The sequence below is a fragment of the Mustelus asterias genome, unplaced genomic scaffold (genome assembly GCF_964213995.1).
Source record: "Mustelus asterias unplaced genomic scaffold, sMusAst1.hap1.1 HAP1_SCAFFOLD_841, whole genome shotgun sequence".
In the NCBI taxonomy this organism is placed as follows: Eukaryota; Metazoa; Chordata; class Chondrichthyes; order Carcharhiniformes; family Triakidae; genus Mustelus; species Mustelus asterias.
In genome coordinates, this window is record NW_027590787.1 from 127,501 (window position 1) to 151,277 (window position 23,777).

Genomic DNA, 23,777 nt, shown 5'->3' on the forward strand with positions numbered 1-23,777 from the left:
AAATTCAAATTCGACCATCTGTCATGACAGGATTCGAACATTACCTGAGTTTTTGGATTAATAGTCTAGTAGAGGTGGCACAGTGGCACAGTGGTTAGCACTGCTGCCCCACAGTGCCAGGGACCCGGGTTCAATTCCCAGCTTGGATCACTGTCTGTGTGGAGTTTGCATGTTCTCCCCATGTCTGCATGGGTTTCCTCCGAGTACTCCGATTTCCTCCACAGTCCAAAGATGTGCAGGTTAGATAAATTGGCCATGCTAAATTCTCCCTCCATGTACCTGAACAGGTGTCAGAGTGTGGCAACTAGGGGATTTTCACAGTAACTTCATTGCACTGTGAATATAAGCCTACTTATGGCTAATAAATAAACTTTACTTTAATTTTAGTGATAATACCTCTAGGCTACCGGCTCCCTAAATACAGCAAGATATAGAGAATGTGTGTGTGAGAGAGAAAAAGGGAGAGAGAAAGACCATAAAATATATAGAATGTGTTTGAGAGTGAGAGAGAAACAGCAAGATAGAAAAAATGTGTGTGTGTGTGTGTGTGCGCGTGTATGTGTGAGACAGAGAGATTTACAGCAAGGTTTAGAGAAAGTGGCCGCTATTTTACTATTTTTTTTCTGAATGCTGGGCGGAATTGAAACTTGGAGTGTTTCAGATCCATTTTCTGGGCGAGTTTTCAGGCCCCCCATACGCACTCTGCCTGTAAAAATATCAGCACGCCTGTTGCTCGCTGCAGAAGCCTATGGGCGGGGCTTAACACACCCGAAAACCCTGCAGAGGGAGGAAGTGCGCACGGGCAGGCCTCTGATGCTGCACATGCGCGTCAGCAGCAGCAGGGGTCTGACAGAAAATAGAGAGCTGTCAGGCCCCTGCTAGTACAGGCTGCCTGAAGCAGTTCCCCCCAACCGTGCAATCGCAAGGGTCTGCGGCCTGAGATATAGCCCCCACTGACACTTCCTGCTGCCTTGACTGTTCGCAGACCACCCCTTCCCCCATTGGTCACAGGCCCGTTGCCCTCCCCCCACCGATCGCAGACCTGCCGCCCTCCCCCCATTGATCGCTGCAGAGTGGCAGCGGGCCCTGTCCCCCATTAGTCCCGCCCCATCCACTATTTAGCCCACCCCCATTGCTCCCCGCCAAAACTGTCCGGTGGGCATTGCCCAGGTGGCATTGCCAGTCTGGCACTGCCCAAGGGGCATCCCCCCTTCCCCTCGGCCTCCCAGGTTGGGGGGGGGGGGGGGTGGCCTCAATGGCCTCCGGTTCCACTGGCGATGGCAAATTGACTCTTTCCCATTCATGCAGAGCATGTCTATTTCTCGCTGGAGAGAGATCATAAAGAGAGGTGGGCCCAGATGATTGAGTGTCAGACTCACTAAGCCGATGTAAAACATCATTATAATACATTTCTATATGTTAACTTACCTCTTGCCCATCTGTGGTGTGAGGCTGACCGCGCTGGAAATGCAGCACTTGTAAAATGGCGCCGGTTGCAAACAAATGGTGCCAATTGTGCTCAGTGCTTTCCGCCTGACTTTACTAAAGCATCGCGGCCAAATACACGGTAATACTGCCTCCAGTGTGTTTCCATTTCATAGAATCATAGAGTGCAGAAGAAACCCTTCAGGCCAACGAGTCCGCACTGACACATTAGAAACACCTGAACTCCGACCTAATCCCATTTGCCAGCACTTGGTCCATCGCCCTGAATGTTATGACATGCCAAGTGCTCATCCAGGTATTTTTTAAAGGATGTGAGGCATCCCGCCTCCACCACCCTCCCAGGCAGCACATTCCAAACCATTGACAGCCTCTGGGTATAAAAGATTTTCCTCACATTCCCTCTAAACCCCCTGCCCCTCACTTTCAACCTATGTCCCCTTGTGGCTGACCCTTCAACTAAGGGGAACAACTGCTCCTTATCCACTCTGTCCATGTCTCTCATAAGCTTGTATACCTCGATCAGGTCTCCCCTCAGCCTTGTCTGCTCCAACGAAAATAACCCAAGCCGACACAACCACTCTTCATAACTTAAATGTTCCACATCAGGCAGCATCCTGGTGAATCTTCTCTGCACCACCTCCAATGCAATCACATCCTTCCGATAATGTGGTGAGCAGAACTGCACACAGTGCTCTAGCTGTGTACTCACCAAAGTTGCAACATAAGTTCTCTGCTTTTGTAATCTATGCCTCGATTGATAAAGGCAGGTATCCCATATGACTTTTTCACCACCCTACTAACCTGCCCTTCCGCTTTCAGAGATCTGTGGACAAATACACCAAGGTCCCTTTGTTCCACAGAACTTCCGAGTGTCCTACCATTCATTGAATACTTTCTTGTCAAATTACTCCTTCCAAAGTGTATCACCTCACATTTTTCAGGGTTAAATCCCATCTGCCACTTATCTGCCCATTTTGTCTATGTCTTCCTGTAGCCCAAGACGCTCTGCCTCACTGTTAAGCACCTGTCCAATCTTTGTGTCATCCGCAAACTTACTAACCCTACTCCCCACATAGTCAATGTCATTTATATAAATAATGAATAATAGGGGACCCAACACAGATCCCTGTGGTACGTTGCTGCACACTGGATTCTAGTCACAAAAGCAGCATTCTGTTATCACCCTCTGTCTCCTGCAACTGAGTGTATTTTGAATCCACTTGATCAAATAACCCTCTATCTCATATCAATTTACCTTCTTTACAAGTGTCCCATGTGGGACTTTGTCAAAGGCTTTGCTGAAATCCATATAAACTACATTGACCCCTCGTCTACACACCTAGTCAACTAACACGTCAGTCAACGACACATGGTAGCACAGTGGTTAGCACTGCTGCTTCACAGCACCAGGGACCTGGGTTCGATTCCCGGCTCGGGTCACTGTCTGTGTGGAGTTTGCACATTCTCCTCGTGTCTGCGTGGGTTTCCTCCGGGTGCACCGGTTTCCTCCCACAGTCCAAAGATGTGCGGGTTAGGTTTGATTGGCCATGCTGAAATTGCCCCTTCGTGTCCTGAGATGCACAGGTTAGAGGGATTAGTGGGTAAAATATGTAGAGATATGGGGGTAGGGCCTGGGTGGGATTGTGGTCGGTGCAGACTCGATGGGCCGAGGGGCCTCTTTCTGTACTGTAGGATTTCTATGAATCTATGATACTCAAAACATTCAATCAAATTTAAGGCTAGTGTTTGCAAGATATTGAGAATGTGAGAGTTTAAGGTTATTTTAAGTTTAATTATTATTGTTACAAGTAGGCTTACATTAATTTACGGCAATGAAATTACTGTGAAAATCTCAATCTCTGGCACCTGTTCAGATACACAGAGAGAATTTAGCACAGCCAATGCATCTAACCTGCACATCTTTCAGACTGTGGGAGGAACCCGGTGCACCCGGAGGAAACCCATGCAGACACAGGGAGAACGTGCAGACAGTGACCCAAGCCAGGAATCGAACCCATGTCCCTGGTGCTGTGAGGAAATAGTGCAAACAGCTGTGACACTGAGATACAGGAAGATAGAGAATGACTGTGTGTAAGGGAGAGAAACGGCAAAATACAAAGAATGTGTGAGTGTGAAAGAAAGATACAGCAAGACATAGCAAATGTCTGTGTGTGAAAGAGATGGTAGTCATGATGTGGAGATGCTGCTGTTGGACTGGGGTGAACACAGTAAGAGTTTTAGTGACACCAGATATCCACTCCATCTGAGGAAGGAGCAGCGCTCCGAAAGATAATGGCATTTGCTACCAAGTAAACCTGTTGGACTTTAATGTGGTGTTGTTAAAACTCTTACTGCGAAAGAGATACAGCGAGATATAGAGAACGTGTATGTGTGTGAGGGAGAGTCATAGAGTCATAGAGAGGTTTACAGCATGGAAACAGGCCCTTCGGCCCAACTTGTTCATTCCTGCCTTTTTTTAAAAACCACTAAGCTTGTCCCAATTGCCCGTGCTTGGTCCATATCCCTCTATACCCATCTTACCCATGTAACTGTCTAAATGCTTTTTAAAAGACACAATTGTACCCGCCTCCACTACTACCTCTGGCAGCTCGTCCCAGACACTCACCACCCTCTGTGTGAAAAAATTGCCCCTCTGGACACTTTTGTATCTCTCCCCTCTCACCTTAAACCTATGCCCTCTCGTTTTAAACTTTGTCCTTTTTCGTTTGGGAAAAGATGTTGACGATCGAGCTGATCTATGCCCCTCATTATTTTATAGGCCTCTATAAGATACGGAAAGGTAAAGAATGTTTGCATATTTGATATAACAGGCTAGAGGGAATGTGTCCGATGTGAGAGACAGATACAGCAAGATATAGGAAATGTGAGTGTGAGAGAGAGATACAGCAAGATAGAGAGTGCGTGTGTGAGAGAGAGAGAGATACAACAACAAGCTCGAGGGAATATGTCTGTTTGAGAGAGAGAGGTATAACGAGATATAGAGAATGTGTGTGTGTGAGAGAGAGAGATATACAGCAAGATATAGAGATAGAGTGTAAGAGAGAGAGAAACCGTATGGCCAATCCACCTAACCCGCACATCTTTGGACTGTGGGAGGAAATCGGAGCACATGGAGCAAACCCATGTCGACACGGGGAGAATGTGCAGACTCCACACAGACAGTAACCGAGGCCGGAATTAAACCTGAATCCCTGGCACTGTGAGACAGCAGTGCTAACCACTGTGCCAACGTGTCATCCGATGTGGGCGAGTGAGAGAGATACAGCAAAATATAGAGACTGTGTGAGTATGAGTGAGAGATACAGCAGGATATAGAGAATGTCTGTGAGTATGAGAGAGAGATAATGTGGAGATAGAACATAGAACATAGAACATAGAACAGTACAGCACAGAACAGGCCCTTCGGCCCACGATGTTGTGCCGAGCTTTATCTGAAACCAAGATCAAGCTATCCCACTCCCTATCATCCTGGTGTGCTCCATGTGCCTATCCAATAACCGCTTAAATGTTTCTAAAGTGTCTGACTCCACTATCACTGCAGGCAGTCCATTCCACACCCCAACCACTCTCTGCGTAAAGAACCTACCTCTGATATCCGTCCTGTATCTCCCACCACGAACCCTATAGTTATGCCCCCTTGTAATAGCTCCATCCACCCGAGGAAATAGTCTTTGAACGTTCACTCTATCTATCCCCTTCATCATTTTATACACCTCTATTAAGTCTCCCCTCAGCCTCCTCCGCTCCAGAGAGAACAGCCCTAGCTCCCTCAACCTTTCCTCATATGACCTACCCTCCAAACCAGGCAGCATCCTGGTAAATCTCCTCTGCACTCTTTCCAGCGCTTCCACATCCTTCTTATAGTGAGGTGACCAGAACTGCACACAATATTCCAAATGTGGTCTCACCAAGGTCCTGTACAGTTGCAGCATAACCCCACGGCTCTTAAACTCCAACCCCCTGTTAATAAAAGCTAACACACTATAGGCCTTCTTCACAGCTCTATCCACTTGACTGGCAACCTTTAGAGATCTGTGGATATGGACCCCAAGATCTCTCTGTTCCTCCACAGTCTTCAGAACCCTACCTTTGACCCTGTAATCCACATTTAAATTTGTCCTACCAAAATGAATCACCTCACATTTATCAGGGTTAAACTCCATTTGCCATTTTTCAGCCCAGCTTTGCATCCTATCTATGTCTCTTTGCAGCCTACAACAGCCCTCCACCTCATCCACTACTCCACCAATCTTGGTGTCATCAGCAAATTTACTGATCCACCCTTCAGCCCCCTCCTCTAAGTCATTAATAAAAATCACAAAGAGCAGAGGACCAAGCACTGATCCCTGCGGCACACCGCTAGCAACCTGCCTCCAATCCGAAAATTTTCCATCGACCACCACCCTCTGTCTTCGGTCAGACAGCCAGTTACCTATCCAATCGGCCAACTTTCCCTCTATCCCACACCTCCTCACTTTCATCATAAGCCGACCATGGGGGACCTTATCAAACGCCTTACTAAAATCCATGTATATGACATCAACTGCCCTACCTTCATCAACACACTTAGTTACCTCCTCAAAAAATTCTATCAAATTTGTGAGGCACGACTTGCCCTTCACGAATCCGTGCTGACTATCTCGGATTAATCCGCATCTTTCTAAATGGTCGTAAATCCCGTCCCTAAGGACCCTTTCCATCAATTTACCAACCACCGAAGTAAGACTAACCGGTCTATAATTACCAGGGTCATTTCTATTCCCTTTCTTAAACAGAGGAACAACATTCGCCATTCTCCAGTCGTCTGGCACCATCCCCGTGGACAGCGAGGACCCAAAGATCAGCGCCAAAGGCTCTGCAATCTCATCCCTTGCCTCCCACAGAATCCTAGGATACATTTCATCAGGCCCAGGGGACTTATCGACCTTCAGTTTATTCAAAACTGCCAAGACATCCTCCCTCCGAACATCTATTTCCTCCAGCCTATTAGCCTGTAACACCTTCTCTTCCTCAAAAACATGGCCCCTCTCCTTGGTGAACACTGAAGAAAAGTATTCATTCATCACCTCGCCTATCTCTACTGACTCCATACACAAGTTCCCACTACTGTCCTTGACCGGCCCTAACCTCACCCTGGTCATTCTTTTATTCCTCACATAAGATTAAAAAGCCTTGGGGTTTTCCTTGATCCGACCCGCCAAGGACTTCTCATGTCCCCTCCTAGCTCTCCTAAGCCCCTTTTTCAGCTCATTCCTTGCTAACTTGTAACCCTCAATCGAGCCATCTGAACCTTGTTTCCTCATCCCTACATAAGCTTCCCTCTTCCTTTTCACAAGACATTCCACCTCTTTTGTGAACCATGGTTCCCTCACTCGGCCATTTCCTCCCTGCCTGACAGGAACATACCTATCAAGGACATCCAGTATTTGTTCCTTGAAAAAGTTCCACTTTTCATTAGTTCCTTTCTCTGACAGTTTCTGTTCCCAACTTATGCCCCCTAATTCTTGCCTAATCGCATCATAATTACCCCTCCCCCAATTGTAAACCTTGCCCTGCCGTACGGCCCTATCCCTCTCCATTGCAATAACAAAAGACACCGAATTGTGGTCACTATCTCCAAATTGCTCTCCCACAACCAAATCTAACACTTGGCCCGGTTCATTTCCCAGTACCAAATCCAATGTGGCCTCACCTCTAGTCGGCCCATCCACATATTGTGTCAGGAAACCCTCCCGCACACACTGCACAAAAACTGCCCCATCCAAACTATTTGACCTACAAAGGTTCCAATCAATATTTGGAAAGTTAAAGTCCCCCATGACAACTACCCTGTGACCCCCACACATATCCATAATCTGCTTAGCAATTTCTTCCTCCACATCTCTATTACTATTTGGGGGCCTATAGTAAACTCCTAGCAACGTGACCGCTCCTTTCCTATTTCTAACTTCAGCCCATATTACCTCAGTGTGCAGATCCCCCACGAAGTGCCTTTCCGCAGCCGTTAAACTATCCTTGATTAACAATGCCACTCCTCCACCTCTTTTACCAGCTTCCCTACACTTTGTGAAACATCTATACCCCGGAACGTCCAACAACCATTCCTGTCCTTGTTCTACCCACGTCTCCGTAATGGCCACAACATCGTAGTCCCAAGTACCAATCCACGCCCCAAGTTCATCTACCTTGTTCCGGATGCTCCTTGCATTGAAGTAGACACACTTCAACCCACCTTCCTGTCTACCAGTACCCACCCTTGACCCTGATACCTTCCCCAATACCTCACCACCCTCTCTGACTTCTGGACTACAACTCCCTTTCCCACTCCCCTGACAAATTAGTTTAAACCCCCCTGAAGAGCCGTAACAAATTTCCCTCCGAGGATATTGGTGCCCCTCTGGTTCAGGTGCACCCCGTCCTGTTTGTACAGGTCCCACCTTCCCCAGAACGTGTTCCAATTATCCACGTATCTGAAACCCTCCCTCCTACACCATCCCTGCAACCACATATTTAACTGCACTCTCTCCCTGTTCCTCAACTCGCTATCACGTGGTACCGGCAATGTACCAGAGATGACCACATGTTTTGTCTTGGCTCTCAGCTTCCAGCCCAGCTCCAGAAATTCCTGCTTTAAATCCCCGTCCCTTCTCTTACCTATGTCATTGGTACCAATGTGCACCACGACTTGTGACTGTTTCCCCTCCCCCTTCAGAATCTGGAAAACACGGTCTGAGACATCACGGACCTTGGCATCCGGTAGGCAACATACCATCCGTGAGTCTCTTTTGCTGCCACAGAACCTCCTATCTATCCCTCTAACTAACGAGTCCCCAATAACTATCGCCCTCCCGCTCTCCCCCTTTCCCTCCCGAGCCACAGAGACGGACACAGTGCTGGAGATCCTCTCACTGCGGCTCCCCACTGGTATGTCATCCCCCTCAACCGTATCCAAAGCGGAATACTTGTTGCTAAGGGGAATGACCACCGGGGATCCCTGCACGGACTGCTTCCTCCCAGCCCCTCTCACCGTCACCCATCTGTTTTCAATCCTCGGAGTAACTGTATTCCTAAAGCTTGTGTCTATGGCCATCTCTGCGTCCCTGATGATCCTAAGTTCATCCAACTCCAGCTCCAGTTCCCTAACACGGTTTTGGAGGAGCTGCAGATGGGTGCACTTCCCACAGGTGTAATCAGTAGGGACACTGTCGTCGTCCCTCACCTCAAACATAGTGCAAGAGGAACATTGCACTGCCTGCACACCCATCCCCTCTAGATACCTTGCCAGTACCAGGTAGAAAGTGCAAAAATGAATTCAAACTCACCCCTACTCGCCCTTTCAGCCTAAGCCCTGTGAGCCAAAGTCTTATAGCTCACACTCTGCTTCCCACACACTCAAGCCCTGTGAGCCAAAGTCTTATAGCTCACACTCTGCTTCCCACACACTCAAGCCCTGTGAGCCAAAGTCTTATAGCTCACACTCTGCTTCCCACACACTACGCTGCCCGCTCCCGACGCTGCCCGCTGTATACTGCAGCCTACCTTTTATACTTCACGCGCTTAAAGAAACCCTTCCCAGACTCCTTTGCTGCCCACTTCTAGTTTTCACTTTAAACTTGAAAAACTGCTGTTAAAGTAAAGGCCAAAAAAATACACACACTAGCTGACTAATTAAATAAATAAACAATTCAATTAATCCAATTAATCTCTTACCAACACTGCTGCCTTCAATCACCCCTCTCAGCTTGCTCCAGTGGACTGGGGTAAGCACAGTAAGAAGTCTCACAACACCAGGCTAAAGTCCAACAGTTTTATTTGGTAGCACAAGCCACAAGCTTTCTGAGCGCTGCTCCTTCATCAGATGAGTGGGAGTTCTGATATACAGAATATATACAGGATATAGAGAATGTGTGAGTGAGAGAGAGAGATACAGCAGGATATAGAGAATGTGTGAGTGAGAGAGAGAGATACAGCAGGATATAGAGAATGTGTGAGTGAGAGAGAGAGAGAAATACAGCAGGATATAGAGAATGTGTGAGTGAGAGAGAGAGATACAGCAGGATATAGAGAATGTGTGTGAGAGAGAGAGATACAGCAGGATATAGAGAATGTGTGAGTGAGAGAGAGAGATACAGCAGGATATAGAGAATGTGTGAGTGAGAGAGAGAGACAGCAGGATATAGAGAATGTGTGAGTGAGAGAGAGAGACAGCAGGATATAGAGAATGTGTGAGTGAGAGAGAGAGATACAGCAGGATATAGAGAATGTGTGAGTGAGAGAGAGATACAGCAGGATATAGAGAATATGTGAGTGAGAGAGAGATACAGCAGGATATAGAGAATGTGTGAGTGAGAGAGAGATACAGCAGGATATAGAGAATGTGTGAGTGAGAGAGAGAGAGAGAAATACAGCAGGATATAGAGAATGTGTGAGTGAGAGAGAGAGATACAGCAGGATATAGAGAATGTGTGTGAGAGAGAGAGATACAGCAGGATATAGAGAATGTGTGAGTGAGAGAGAGAGATACAGCAGGATATAGAGAATGTGTGTGAGAGAGAGAGATACAGCAGGATATAGAGAATGTGTGAGTGAGAGAGAGAGAGAGATACAGCAGGATATAGAGAATGTGTGAGTGAGAGAGAGAGATACAGCAGGATATAGAGAATGTGTGAGTGAGGGAGAGAGATACAGCAGGATATGGAGAATGTCTGTGTGGGTGAGCATATGAAAGAGAAATGAAAAAGCAAGAGTGGCAAAATCTTTAAAGAAATAGTTGGTCAATTATCCAGTGAGTGAATTAGAACCTTGTGCAATCTGATCCAAGTGCGGAGACCACTTTCTTCCCCATCATGTCACACATGCAGCCAATGTTCAAACCCCAATAATGTCCAATTTAAAAATCTGCAAGTTGCTGCTCCACCAATCACAGCAAATGTGGCAGAGGAACAGCCTGTGATTGGAGCTGTGGTGTGAATGTGAAGGTCCATGATGCATTCTCACTCTCATGGCCGCCCTTGCAGTCTCCCCTACAGGAACATAGGGATCTGAATGATCGCACAGCCTCCTACTCCCTTTCAGTCAGTGATTTCCAAACCCTGACCACCCTTTGGCTGAAAATATTTTCTTTTCATTTCCCCTTTAAATTTTTAGCCAATAACTCTCAATCTGTACCCCCGCCCCTTCCCACAGTTACTAAACACTCTGCAAAGGTAAATTGTCCCTTCCCATCCACACTATCTAGATCAACCAATCAATGCTCACCTCTTCAAAAGACAACAAACCCAGCCTATCCAATCTTTCAAAACAAAACAGAAAAGGCTGGAAAATCTCAGCAGGTCTGACAGGCATCTGTGGAGAGAGAATAGAGCTAACGATTCGAGTCTGGATGACCCTTCACCAGAGTTCCAGCTCGGACCCTTCGTCAGAAGTCCTGACTTTCGGCACGGAGCTGATTGTGCTGACAAAAAAACACTTGAGAGACTCGCGACCGGCGCTCGCTAAAGGCCCCCAGCTGCTGTGTCCCGGTTTGCAGCACAGTGGGCCCGAGAGTCCCGGCCTGTATCTTTATTCAAATAGGGAGACCAAAACTGTGCCCAGATTTTATGATGTGGTCCCACCAAGACCCTGTACAGCTGCAGTAAAACGTGCTCACATTACATTCCATTGCCCTGACAAGACCAACATTTCACTTCTGTCCTAACCACTGATGAGACCATTATCGTGATGTGGTGATTTATGGAGCAGGACAGCCAGGTCCCTCTGTACCTCCCAGTTCACCAATCTCTCTACATTTCAATCATCTGAAGCTTTTCTATTGATTCTGACCAGTCACACTTTCTGGGTGACCACAAACACCAATGACAAAATAAACATGCACTGATAGCAAAATGATTGGAACAGAATCCCACTCCCCTCACACAATCCATCTCACTCCCCTCGCCCACTCTGTCCATAGCAACCCTTCTCTCAGTTTGATTTTCAAAATGCTAATACCTGATGCTGCTGTAACGTTCCAATGAGGCGAATCATAAGGCGGGCTGGTCTGTGGTGTGGGCGGTTGGGTTGGAACTGGACCAGCTTCTGTGAATGAGGAACAGAAAGGTGAGAGAATGTGTGAGAGCAACATCCAACACGAACACAAAATACAGTGAGGAACAGGAGTCTGTAAGTCAAACATGAACTCTGCCCATCCACACAGACGCTGTCACCATGGTGAATACTTGACATTGTTCTCACCAATCGCCAAACTCAGATTCAAACCATTGTGAGAGCTCAGCCAATGATATTGTAGAGGCAAAACTGTCTCTGCAATCGTCCGAATGTGACTTCGAACCAGACTGGACCCACATGGGTCATCCCACACTCCACACTGGATAGCCCATGCGAGGCAGCCCACACCCCCAAACAGGACCCCCAACACGGGACCCTTTATACAGGATAGTACACACACTCCTGACCCCCTAACTGACTCTTGCACAAATCAGCTGTCAGTAAGAAACCCAAACCCCACCCCTGCCAATCCCCCCCCCCCATAACCATTGCCGATGTGAACCAACACCCTGACCCCGTGTCCGACCAGACTGCTACACCCACTCCCCGCATACCCTGGCCAATCCTCTACATGAACTGGCTAGTGCCCTCATGCACCGCCCCCCCGCCCCCCCCCCCCCCCCCCCCCCCACCAAAAAAAACTGACTTAACAGTCTGACTGCACACAACCCCCACCCCCCCATGAGCAAACACTCCAGCCCCCGTGACCGATCCAACAACCCCCCCACTTCCATAACCAAACCCTGCACCCCTTGCATGACCAACCCTCCCCCACCTCTGCCACCCCTTCCTGACCGAGTCCCCTCCCCTAAATCCCCACACTCCCTCCCCCACTCCCTTGTTTGCTGTTCTGTTATTTTCAGTGGGAGTTTTATTTGCAGTTGCCTGACAGAAGTTGTTGCGGTACAAAAGGGGTATGAGCTCCTTCACTCCATTGTTTCTGGCTCGAAAGCCAGTGTCTCCCTGCACTGCCTGAATTTTCATATATGCCCACATTATACTGCATTTTTCAGATTTCTGTCCACACATATCAATCTCCTTTTATATCCTCTTCACAATTTACTTTCCTACCTATCTTTGTGGTGACAGCAAATTTAGCAACCATACCTTCAGTTCCTTCATTTACGTTGCTATTCAAATGTCCCTTTAGCATCCATGATGACTGAGATTCCACAGCCCTCTGCAATGGAGAATTCCGAGGATTCACAACCCTCGGATTTTATGAATTAAAAAAAAATCTTCCCCTTGCTCCTAAGTGGCGTACCCATATTTTGAAATTCTGTCCCCTGGTTCGAGTCCCAAAGTGAAGAATCCTATCCTCACACTTAGGTCAAAATAGAAGAATTGTTGGGGTTGAATCTGGGTTCATAACATACCTTGGGGACCCTAACGTTGCTACTTTGCTACTCCTGAACTCAATCCCTCTGGCAATAGAAGCTAATAAACCATTAGCTTCATAATTGTTCATTGCTCCTGCATTCTAGCTTTTAGTGATTTATTGGAAAGAATCATAGAATCATAGAAACCCAACAGTACAGAAAGAGGCCATTCGGCCCAACGAGTCTGCACCGACCACAATCCCAACCAGGCCCGACCCCCATATATTTTTACCCACTAATCCCTCTAACCTACACATCTCAGGACACGAAGGGGCAATTTTAGCATCGCCAATCAACCTAACCCGCACATCTTTGGACCGTGGGAGGAAACCGGAGCACCCGGAGGAAACCCACGCAGACACGAGGAGAATGTGCAAACTCCACACAGACACTGACCCAAGCCGGGAATCGAACCCAGGTCCCTGGAGCTGTGAAGCAGCAGTGCTTTGACGAGGGATTCCTAATCTCGCACCATTTCAGAAATACTCCACACACTTGTTCCTCCTCGCAAATTGTAAGCATAACCTTATATTTTCTACGTTATATTCTATCTGACATCTACTTGTCCACTCACTAAGCCCTTTTGGAAGAACATATTTAGTCCCCACATCCAAATTATTGATCAAAATTGTGAACAGCTGGGGCCCAAGCTCTGACCCTTGTGGTTCCCTCTGGTCAGAGGCTGCTAACGCCAGAATGAGCTGTTTATTGTCACTCTGCTTTCTGCCTGTTAACCAATCTTTAATCGATGCCAGTATATTACCTCCTATCCCAATGCTTTATTTGTGTTGACCAACTTTCCATTGCTGACCTGATCAAAAGCCTTCTGAAACTCCAGGAACACTGCATCCACTTTTCTCAATTATGTTAGGAATATCCTCACAAACCTCCAACATGTTTGTCAAACGTGATTCACCATTGATTAATCCATGTTGACTATGCCCAATCACATCTTCATTATCAAAATGTCTATTCCACAACTCCTTGAGAATTAATTATTTTAATTTCCCTCCTTGTGCAGGAAGGTTAGTGAGTGAGTGAAGGGCGACAAACGGGCTATCAGAGTGTCTGAATCATTTCCCTTTGCTAAAAATTATACTTTGAGTGTCAGTCCCTTACAAAGCAGAGGCTCTCGTGTAACTTTGTCAGTTGAGCTGCTGAGCTGGGACATCCCAGAGTTTTCTCTTTACATCATTTCCAAACACCAATGTACCTGTGCAGTAAGCGAGGGAACAGGCAGGTGACTTCTTCAACTCATAAACAAAGAAATTGTAGCAGCGTTTGATCTTTATTTCTTGGTGCCAGCGACAGGTGTTTCCACTCCAGTGAAAACAAACTGTCCTCTTTACTATCCCTTCACGCAGACTGGGATGAGATCCTGAAATGAGGAATAGAAAGATTGAAAAGTGTCTCCAGTGTGAATTGTGTTGGACAGTCAATGTCAATCTGATGTAACAGAGTCTGAAATTACCTTTTAACCAGCCTGTGGCGTGTGTGGAGCAACGTCTTACTGGAACAACAGTCTCAGGAATGGTCGAACTACCAGGACTGAAAGGACAATCACACAGTTCATCGCTGTACTGATGCAATCCAAATAAAAAGAGGCTGCAAATACTCAGCTGGTCAGGCAGCCTCTGCGGCGAGAAACAGAATAACGTTACCCTTTGTGACGAACCATCTTCAGAGCAGAGGAGTTATCACAACACCAAACATTAACTCTGTTTATTTCCAGAGATGCTGGCTGACCTGCTGTATATTTCCAGCATTTTATTTTTGTTATTTCATTATTTTAAGGAAGAGGTGTGTGAAATATTAAATGAGATTAGCTCAGTGAGGGAGGAAATATGAAGATGTTTACCATCCTTGAAAGTGGATATGTCCCCAGGCAGAGACAATTCATACCGGAGGCTGCTGAGGAAAGCAAGGGAAGATGTAACAAAGACACAAAGCATCTTCACCCATCAACTGTGCCTATAGATGTGGAGCTGGAAAAGTAATGACATTGATTAAGAGACAGCCGGAGTAATTACAGAGCATTCAGCCTCATGTCTGTGGTGGGAAAATAATGGGAAATAATTCTGTGAAATAATAGAAATCATCATTTGGGAAGGTTTAAATAAATTTGAGTCAGAATGGATTTGTTCAAATAAGTCAAGTCTCAATAACTTGATTACATTGATTGGCAAAGTAACATGGAGAGTTGATGAGTGTAACATATATGATATAGTCCACAAGGGTTTTAGCAAGAGCTTTGACAAGGTCAAACAAGACTCACTCGTCAGGAAATTGGAAGGAGAGTTGGATGCCAATTGTCTCAATGTCAGAAGCAAAGGGTTGTGGGTAGTGTGGTTATTGAGATTGGAAGGTTATTCCCAGTGGAATTCCAGAGGGATCTGTACTGAGTTCCTTGTGTTCTTGTGGTAGTGTCAATGAAATGGAATTAAAAGTTGGGGACATGAATAAGATGTCTGCAGCAGAGATGAAAATCGTTCATGCGCTTGATAGTGAGGAAGAAAGCTGTAAACAGCAGGAAGATATCGATGGATTGGTCAGGTGGGTAGATGTGTGAGCAATAGAACTCAATGTGGAGAAGTGTGAGGGAATGGGTTTTGGGAGGACAAACACTGGATGGAGAACACACAATGAATGGTGGATATTGAGGTGAGTGGTGGAGCAGAGGGATCTTGGAGTATATGTCTATTGATTGCTGATGATAGCGCGACAGGAAAATAAGGTGCTCAAGATGATGCTGTAGAGATTTTTCTTTATTGATCAAGGACACGATTAGAAGAGGAAGGAGGTGTTTCTCTAATTGTATAAAACAATTGTTAGAGCACAAATAGAGTACAGTGTACAGTTCTGGTCACCACATCACCAAAAGAGTCTGGTAGAGACAATTGATGAGGATGGCCGGCACGGTGGCACAGTGGTTAGCACTGCTGCCTCACAGTGCCAGGGACCCGGGTTCGATTCCCGGCTTGGGTCACTGTCTGTGTGGAGTTTGCACATTCTCCCCATGTCTGCGTGGGTTTCCTCCGGGTGCTCCAGTTTCCTCCAGGGGCAATAGCCAATATAAGTGCATGGGGTTGTGGGGATGTGGCCTAGTGTGACTGTGGTTGGTGCAGACTCGATGGGCCAAATGGCCTTCTTCCACACTGTGGGATTCTATGAGATGTTGGAACATTTTATTCAGGAGGGGAGATTTCATTCTGACATATAACATCAGGAGGTATCTGGATTGAGTGGATTAGGAAGAATCGGTTTTCATTTGCAGAGAGGTCAATGTCCAGGGAGCAAAGATTGAGAATAATTGTGGGAACATTGAGTGGGGGGCGCTGAGGAGGAGTATTTCCACACACCGAGTGGTGTGAACCTCACAGAGCTAGAAGGTGGCACTCTGCTTTTTCAACCAGTATGGATACAATGGATCGAATGGCCTCGTACTGCACCCTGAATTTTAACATGTTTAAACATATTGCCACCCATCCCAGCAAGTCACTTTCCTCTCAGTCACAGAATCGAAAAATGAAACAGTGCAGAAGAGGCCCTTCAGCCCGTCAAGTCTGCATTGATACGTGAGAATCCCCTGACCTTCATACCTAATTCTGGTTACCACCTCTTGGCCCGTAGCCTTGAATGTTATGGCATACCAAGTGCTCATCCAGGTACTTTTGAAAGGATGTGAGGCAACCTGACTCTACCACCCACCAAGGCAGCACATTCCACACCATCACCACCCTCTGGGTAAAATCATTTTCCCTCACATCCATCCTAAGTTTCCTGCCTCTCACCTTGAACTTGGGCCCGTGTGACTGACCCTTCAACTAAGGGGAACAGCTTCTCCCTATTCACTCTGTTCATGTCTCTCAGAATCTTGTACACTTCGATCAGCTCGCCCCTCAGCCTTCTCTGCTCCAGTGAGAACAACCCAAGCCTCTCCAACCTCTCTTCATAACTTAACAGTTCTATCCCAGGCAGCATCCTAGTGGATGGATAATGTGGTGACGAGAACTGCACACAGGACTCTAGCTGTGGCCTCACCAAAGTCCGATACAACTCCAACATAACCTCCCTGCTTTTGTAATCTCTGCCTCCAATAATAAAGGCAAGTGTTTCATATGACTTTTTCACCACCCTACTAATTGTGCTTCTTCCTTCGGTGATCTATGTACAAACATGCCAAGGTCCCTTTTTTCCTCAGAGAGTTCTTAGTGTCATGCCATTCATTGAATACTTCCTTGTCAAATTACTCCTTCCAAACTCATACTTTTCAGGGTTAAATTCCATCTGCCCCTGATCTGCCCATTTGACTATCCCATCTATATCTTCCTGGACCCAACACATTCATATATATAATTAACACCCGACCAATCTTTGTGTCATCTGAAAACTTACTCATCCAGCCCCTCAACATAGTCATTGGTGCCATTAATATAAATGACAAATAATATCAGACCCAGCACAGATCTCTGTGGTACGTGACTAGACGCTGGCTTCCAGTCACAAAAGTAACCTTCTGTCATCACCCTCTGTCTACAACAACTAAGCCAATTTTTAATCCTCATTAAGTTACTCTGTATCCCATGTTCATTTGCCTTCTTTATAAGACTCCTATGTGAGACCTTTTCAAAGGCTTTCACACTTGGAATACTGTGTACAGTTCTGGTCACTCTGTTAGAAAAATATAATATTAAATTATATGGAGAGCGTACAGTGTACAGAAAAGAGTTACCAGGATGTTGCCTAGTATGGAGCATATTAGCTATGAGGAGAGGTTGGAGAAACTTGGTTTGTACTCACTGGAACGATAGAGGTTGAGGGGCGACCTGATAGAAGTCTACAAGGTTATGAGGGTCATGGATAGAGTAGATAGTCAGAAGCTTTTTCCCAGGGTGGAAGAGTCATTTACTTGGGGAGTATAGGTTTAAGGTGCGAGGGGCAAAGTTTAAAGGAGATGTATGAGGCATGTTTTTAACACAGAGGGTGGTGCGTGCCTGGAACTCGCTGCCGGGGCAGGTAGTGGAAGCAGATATGGTCGTGACTTTTAAGGGGCGTCTTGACAAATACATGAATAGGATGGGAATGGAGGGATAAGAAGGGTAGGGGGTTTTAGTTCAGCATGGTTGGTGCAGGTTTGGAGGGCCGAAGGGCTTGTTCCTGTGCTGTAATTCTCTGGAGTGTTGGAGGCTTAGGGGTGATCTTATAGAAGTCAATAAAATAATGAGGGGCATAGATCAGCTTGAACGTCAATATTTTTTCCCAAAGGTAGGGGAGTCTAAAACTAGAGGGCATAGGTTTAAGGGAGAGGGTAGAGATACAGAAGTGTCCAGAGGGGCAATTCTTTCACACAGAGGGTGGTCAGTATCTAGAACAAGCTGCCAGATGCGGTAGTAGTAGAGGCGGGTACAATTTTGTCTTTTAAAAAGCGTTTAGACAGTTACATGTATAAGATGGGTCTATAGGGATATGGGCCAAACGTGGGAAAGTGGGACTAGCTTAGGGGTTACAAAAATTTGGGCGGCACGGTAGCACAGTGGTTAGCACTGCTGCTTCACAGCTCCAGGGTCCCAGGTTCGATTCCCGGCTCGGGTCACTGTCTGTGTGGAGTTTGCACATTCTCCTCGTGTCTGCGTGGGTTTCCTCTGGGTGCTCCGGTTTCCTCCCACAGTCCAAAGATGTGCGGGTTAGGTTGATTGGCCAGGTTCAAAATTGCCCCTTAGAGTCCTGAGATGCGTAGGTTAGAGGGATTAGCAAGTAAATATGTGGGGATAGGGCCTGGGTGGGATTGTGGTCGGTGCAGACTCGATGGGCCGAATGGCCTCCTTCTGCACTGTAGGGTTTCTATGATTTCTATGATTTCTATAAAAAGGGCAGCATGGTTAAGTTGGGCCAAAGGGCCTGTTTCCATGCTGTAAACTTCTATGACTCTGACTCCACAAAACTGGTCACCTCCTAAAAAAAATCAATGAAATTTGTTAGGCATGACCTCCCTCCGATAAAGCCATGCTGACCTAACCTCTCCAAGTGGAAATAGATGCTGTCCTTCAGAATTTCCTCCAATGGATTACCTACCACTGATGTGAAACTCACTGGTCTGTCGTTTATGATGTCTTATGTCTACAACCCTTCTGAAACAGCAGAACCACATTATCTGTCGTCTGAGCCCCTGCAATCTACTTCCTCGCCTTCCACAGCAGCTTGGGACACAATTCATCTGGAGCTGGAGATTTGTCCGATTTGGAGCCTGCAAACAGCTCCAATACCTTGTTCTTTCCTGTGTCACACCTCAGTGTCTCTCTCCCAATATTCCCCATGCTTCACTCTGTAGAATGCGCATCTTCCCTTTCCCAGTATTCCCTTTGCTCTGAATGATGATCCCAGTCTCTTTGCTGTTTCATTGACGGGTTTAACAGAGATTTCCCCTGGATCTTACCTTTTGAATCTGTACCATCCAAGAACAAGACTCTGATCACATTGAACCGAATCAGAACACAGATTCCCCACACAGTTTGTGCTCCTCCATGGCTGGTTCAGAACTCTGTGTTTTACACACGGGTCGAAGGATTTGGAGACTGCAGCTAAATAACAGCAAGATGTTTATTGTTAACAAAAAATTTCAGAAATGTTACACACTGGCTCGTCTCCATGGAGACATTTAAAATCCTCCATTTCAGCCATTTCTCTGATATCAAATCCTTGAAATGTCAGCTGGAAACTTTGCTCCTTTTTGAAACCAGTTTTCACTGCAATTCCCAGCTCAGTGAAACATCAGACTTTGTATTTTAAAATATTTATTCTTTCAGCCTGGAAATCGCCACTGAATTTCACACCCAGGTTGAAAACGTTTCCAGGGAGTGACCTGGAGCAGAGTCAACACTGTCGTCACTGTGTGTAATAAGATGATGCTCAGTTACATCTGGTGATGATCAGATCCAGCTGGTGACAATGTTCTCTACTTGTGACATGGTTTGTTCTGAAAGAACGTGTTAATTGTACAAAGCAGCAAAACTGAAGTAGTCTCTGCCTATTCTCATTTCTCTCTCCTTGATCATAACATCTGAGGCAGGAGGACCTCATGTTTGAGTTAAAGGGTGAATGTCAAGAACACGTTCTGAACTATTTGTGGGAGAATCTATTATTGAGTTCCTTGTATTGGAGCCTACACCTTGCTCACATATTCTCTCTGAACCCTTCCCCTGCCAGATGAAGGTGTAATCCTAGGAATCATAGAAACCCTGCAGAGCAGAAGGAGGCCTTTCGGCCCATCGAGTCTGCACCCACTGCAATCCCACCCAGAATCTATCCTCACAACTCCACACATTTACCCCGCCAATCCCTTGAACCTACACATCCAGAGACACTGCAGGACAATTTAGCATGGCCAATCAACCTAACCCGGACATATTTGGACTGTGGGAGGAAACCGGAGCATCTGGAGGAAACCCAAGCAGACACAGGGAGAATGTGCAAGCTTCAAACAGACATTCACCCAAGCCGGGAATCGAACCCAGGTCCCTGGAGCTGTGAGGCAGCAGTGCTAACCATTGTGCCACCGTTCCGCCCATGTTTTCCTTTCCATGATCCACTCTGGCTGAGCCGGGTCTCTCCTAGGGAAGATACCTCAATGTTCAGCCTATCAATTTCCATGTCCATCATGTTTGCATTATGGGCAATGATTAGCAAGCTACAAATTGTCTATCAGTCCTGTGATCCTGACGTTTGCATTGCCTATCGAAGAGTTGGCATTTTTTTTTTCAATTGTTTTTTTTTCCTGGCGCAATGGAATTCCATCCATTTGTTGAGCAGAGACTAAGCTCTAAGTGCCCATTGAAACAGGTAGACTGTGCCTTGCTAGTCAGTGACTGCCTAACCTGAGGTAGGTGCTGGTTGACCATTGGGGCACGATGGTCTCTCCCACAACCAGAGACAGCCCATAGCACTGTATCATAGAAATCATAGAAACCCTACAGTGCAGAAGGAGGCCATTCGGCCCATCGAGTCTGCACCGACCACAATCCCACCCAGGCCCTACCCCCACATATTTTACCCGCTAATCCCTCTAACCTACGCATCTTAGGATTCTAAGGGGCAATTTTTTTTAACCTGGCCAATCAACCTAACCCGCACATCTTTGGACTGTGGGAGGAAACCGGAGCACCCGGAGGAAACCCACGCAGACACGAGGAGAATGTGCAAACTCCACACAGACAGTGACCTGAGCCGGGAAATAAAACAAGTGGAGCCTTGGAGACCATGTCGAACTTCAAGAAAAGTTTTTATTCCACATGCATGAGGGAGAGATGAATTCGGGCCTGAAATCCCAGGCGGCTGCGAGTTCCCTCTGCTCATTGTAGATTCATACAGGCTATTATACTTTTCCGAGTTGCAAATTTTTATATTATCGTACTAATTCCTCAAGTTGGATACATGTATTTGTCAAGACGCCCCTTAAAAGTCACTATCGTATCTGCTTCCACTGCCTCCCCTGGCAGTGACTTCCAGGCACCCACCACCCTCTGTGTAAACAACTTGCTTCATACATCTCCTTTAAACCTTGCCCCTCGCAGCTTAAACCTATACCCCCAAGTAAATGACTCTTTCACCCTGGGAAAAAGCTTCTGACTATCTACTCTGTCCATGCCCCTCATAATTTTGTAGACCTCTATCAGTTTGCCCCTCAACCTCCATCGTTCCAGTGAGAACAAACCAAGTTTCTCCAACCTCTCCTCATAGCTAATGTCCTCCATACCAGGGCAACATCCTGGTAACAGAAAAGTACATTGTACGCTCTCCATATAATTTAATCTCATCATGCAAATACATTGTTCAGTTCATCCCTGCTAATCATCTCTCTGGACACTTCCTGTTTACCCGATTATAATGTCAAAGTGTTGTGTTTGCCCAACCGATCTACAATGATGTGTTAATTGCTCCCCCACTCTGCTCGGTGATCGTGTTTACCAGAAGACTATGATCTCCCTAGACAGTATGGAGCCTGGCTGTCTCAATGCCGGTTCTCCCACTGTCATGATAACTCAGAAAGATCTTCTGCGCATTACAATTGTAAGGAGTAGGTAACATATATTAATCATTATCTGTCAGCGGAGCAGACCTCCAGCTGTCTGTGTTAACCCTTTTCTTCCCTCTGGTGAGGCCTGGCTCTCTGGGCTTGCTCTATGTACCCTGCATGTATTACACTGAAACTAAATAAAATATGAACGGACACATAAATTAAAATATAAAAGAAACGATCCCTGATATTGCCCTGCAACAAGAACCCATTCACTCTGCCAATCGAGTTGGCCTTATCACTCATCGCCGCTGTCCCAATGTTATGTCCGCCTTCTGCAGCAAAACTGGAAAGCCCACAAGACTGGGCAACATTTTTGAAAAGCCTGGGCTGCCTGAATATCCTGGTTATGCCCAACGGAATGCCATGAACTGTGTGTGGCATTAGCTTGCTTGCAGCCATTGCTGGAAGGATGATACATTCAGATATCTGTCTGCCACTGAGTTTTGTTGATGTGGAGATGCCGGCGTTGGACTGGGGTAAACACAGTAACCCTGTTTGAGAGCAGATTTCCACTCCATCTGATGAAACAGCAGCGCTCCGAAAGCTGGTGGCTTTTGCTACCAAATAAACCTGTTGGACTTTAACCTGGTGTTGTTAAAACTGTTACTGAGTTTTGTTGGCACGGTTTTACTCCCTTAGCCTACAACTCTCCCACAGTATGCTCAAGGCAGTGGAGCTAACCACCCAAAGCTGGGAGGTTGGCTCATGAGTATCAGGATGTGTCCATATGCCGGTGACCTCGTGTCCTGGGGCCTGAGGCTCCTTCGGGTTCCTCTGAAGATTTAACCTGGGGCTGTTTCCATATGTCACCATGAGGAGACACAGCTGAGGATCTGCCAATGAAGAGGCTGTGTACTGACACAGAGAGATTTATACATTTGACTCCCGCTCTTTCACATTGCTACTAGCCAATGGTCTGGGCTGAGAATGAGAATCAAAGTAGCACACAAAAATGGGAAACATCTCCACGCTATTCAGCCACACACTAGACACATGAATCAGCTGTGCACACACTGACACTAATCCCCTTGCATTATCCATTCCTATTCAGACTCTGACTCCTCTTTTCCCATCCTACCTTTCTTTTCCAGATGTATTCTGGAATATTTATATCCTGACCTTGGCCACGATGGAACCATGGGGCAGAATTGGATGTTGCCCCGTTGGTGGCTTTCCAGGAGATGAGTGACTGCCTGTAGAATTCCGCAAATGTCCTTCCCACTGGGCTGTCGTCCACCCCATCTCTCCTCAATTTTACAGTGGGATAAGCAAAGTCGAGGCCATTCCACCCACCCTCACTCCTATTCAGTTCCCTAAGTGGCCAATCAATGATTACTTAAGGACCATTTCCCAGCCAGTGGCAATGTTCAGGCTGGTGGGTGGAGTTCAAGGTCATGCATGGGGGGAAGAGGGAAGTGGGGAGGGGGTGAGACAGCTTGTTCAGCCCTCGGGTGAGAAAAGTGGGGGACCTTATTTCAACATCAGGTGACACCCTCACAGGGTCCGTCCCCAGTTGGTGTTCTCTCCACCAGCTTCTCCTCCAACATCATAGAATCCCTACAGTGCAGAAGGAGGCCATTCGGTCCATCATGCCTGCATTGACAACCATCCCACCCAGGCCCGAACCCCATAACCCCATGTATTTACCCTGCTAGTCTCCCTGACACTAAGGGGCAATTTAGCATGGCCAATCCATCTAATTCGCACATTTTTGGACCATGGGAAGAAGATGGATCACTGGGGAGAATGTACAAACTCCACACATACAGTGACCCGAGGCTGGAATTGAACCCGGGTCCCTGGCGCTGTGA

The 23,777-nt window shown here is 46.6% G+C and overlaps 1 protein-coding gene across 1 annotated transcript in view; it reads right to left on the minus strand.

The window, feature by feature from the left end:
- LOC144487521 (pancreatic secretory granule membrane major glycoprotein GP2-like) overlaps nt 1–23,777 on the minus strand; it is a 53,299-nt gene that overhangs the window by 10,829 nt on the left and 18,693 nt on the right. The window contains exons 3-6 of the mRNA XM_078205605.1: nt 19,327–19,471; nt 14,365–14,441; nt 14,107–14,271; nt 11,458–11,544 (exon numbers count right to left, since the gene is read on the minus strand). Coding sequence (XP_078061731.1) covers nt 11,458–11,544; nt 14,107–14,271; nt 14,365–14,441; nt 19,327–19,471 — 474 coding nt within the window. The remainder of the gene's footprint in view (nt 1–11,457; nt 11,545–14,106; nt 14,272–14,364; nt 14,442–19,326; nt 19,472–23,777) is intronic.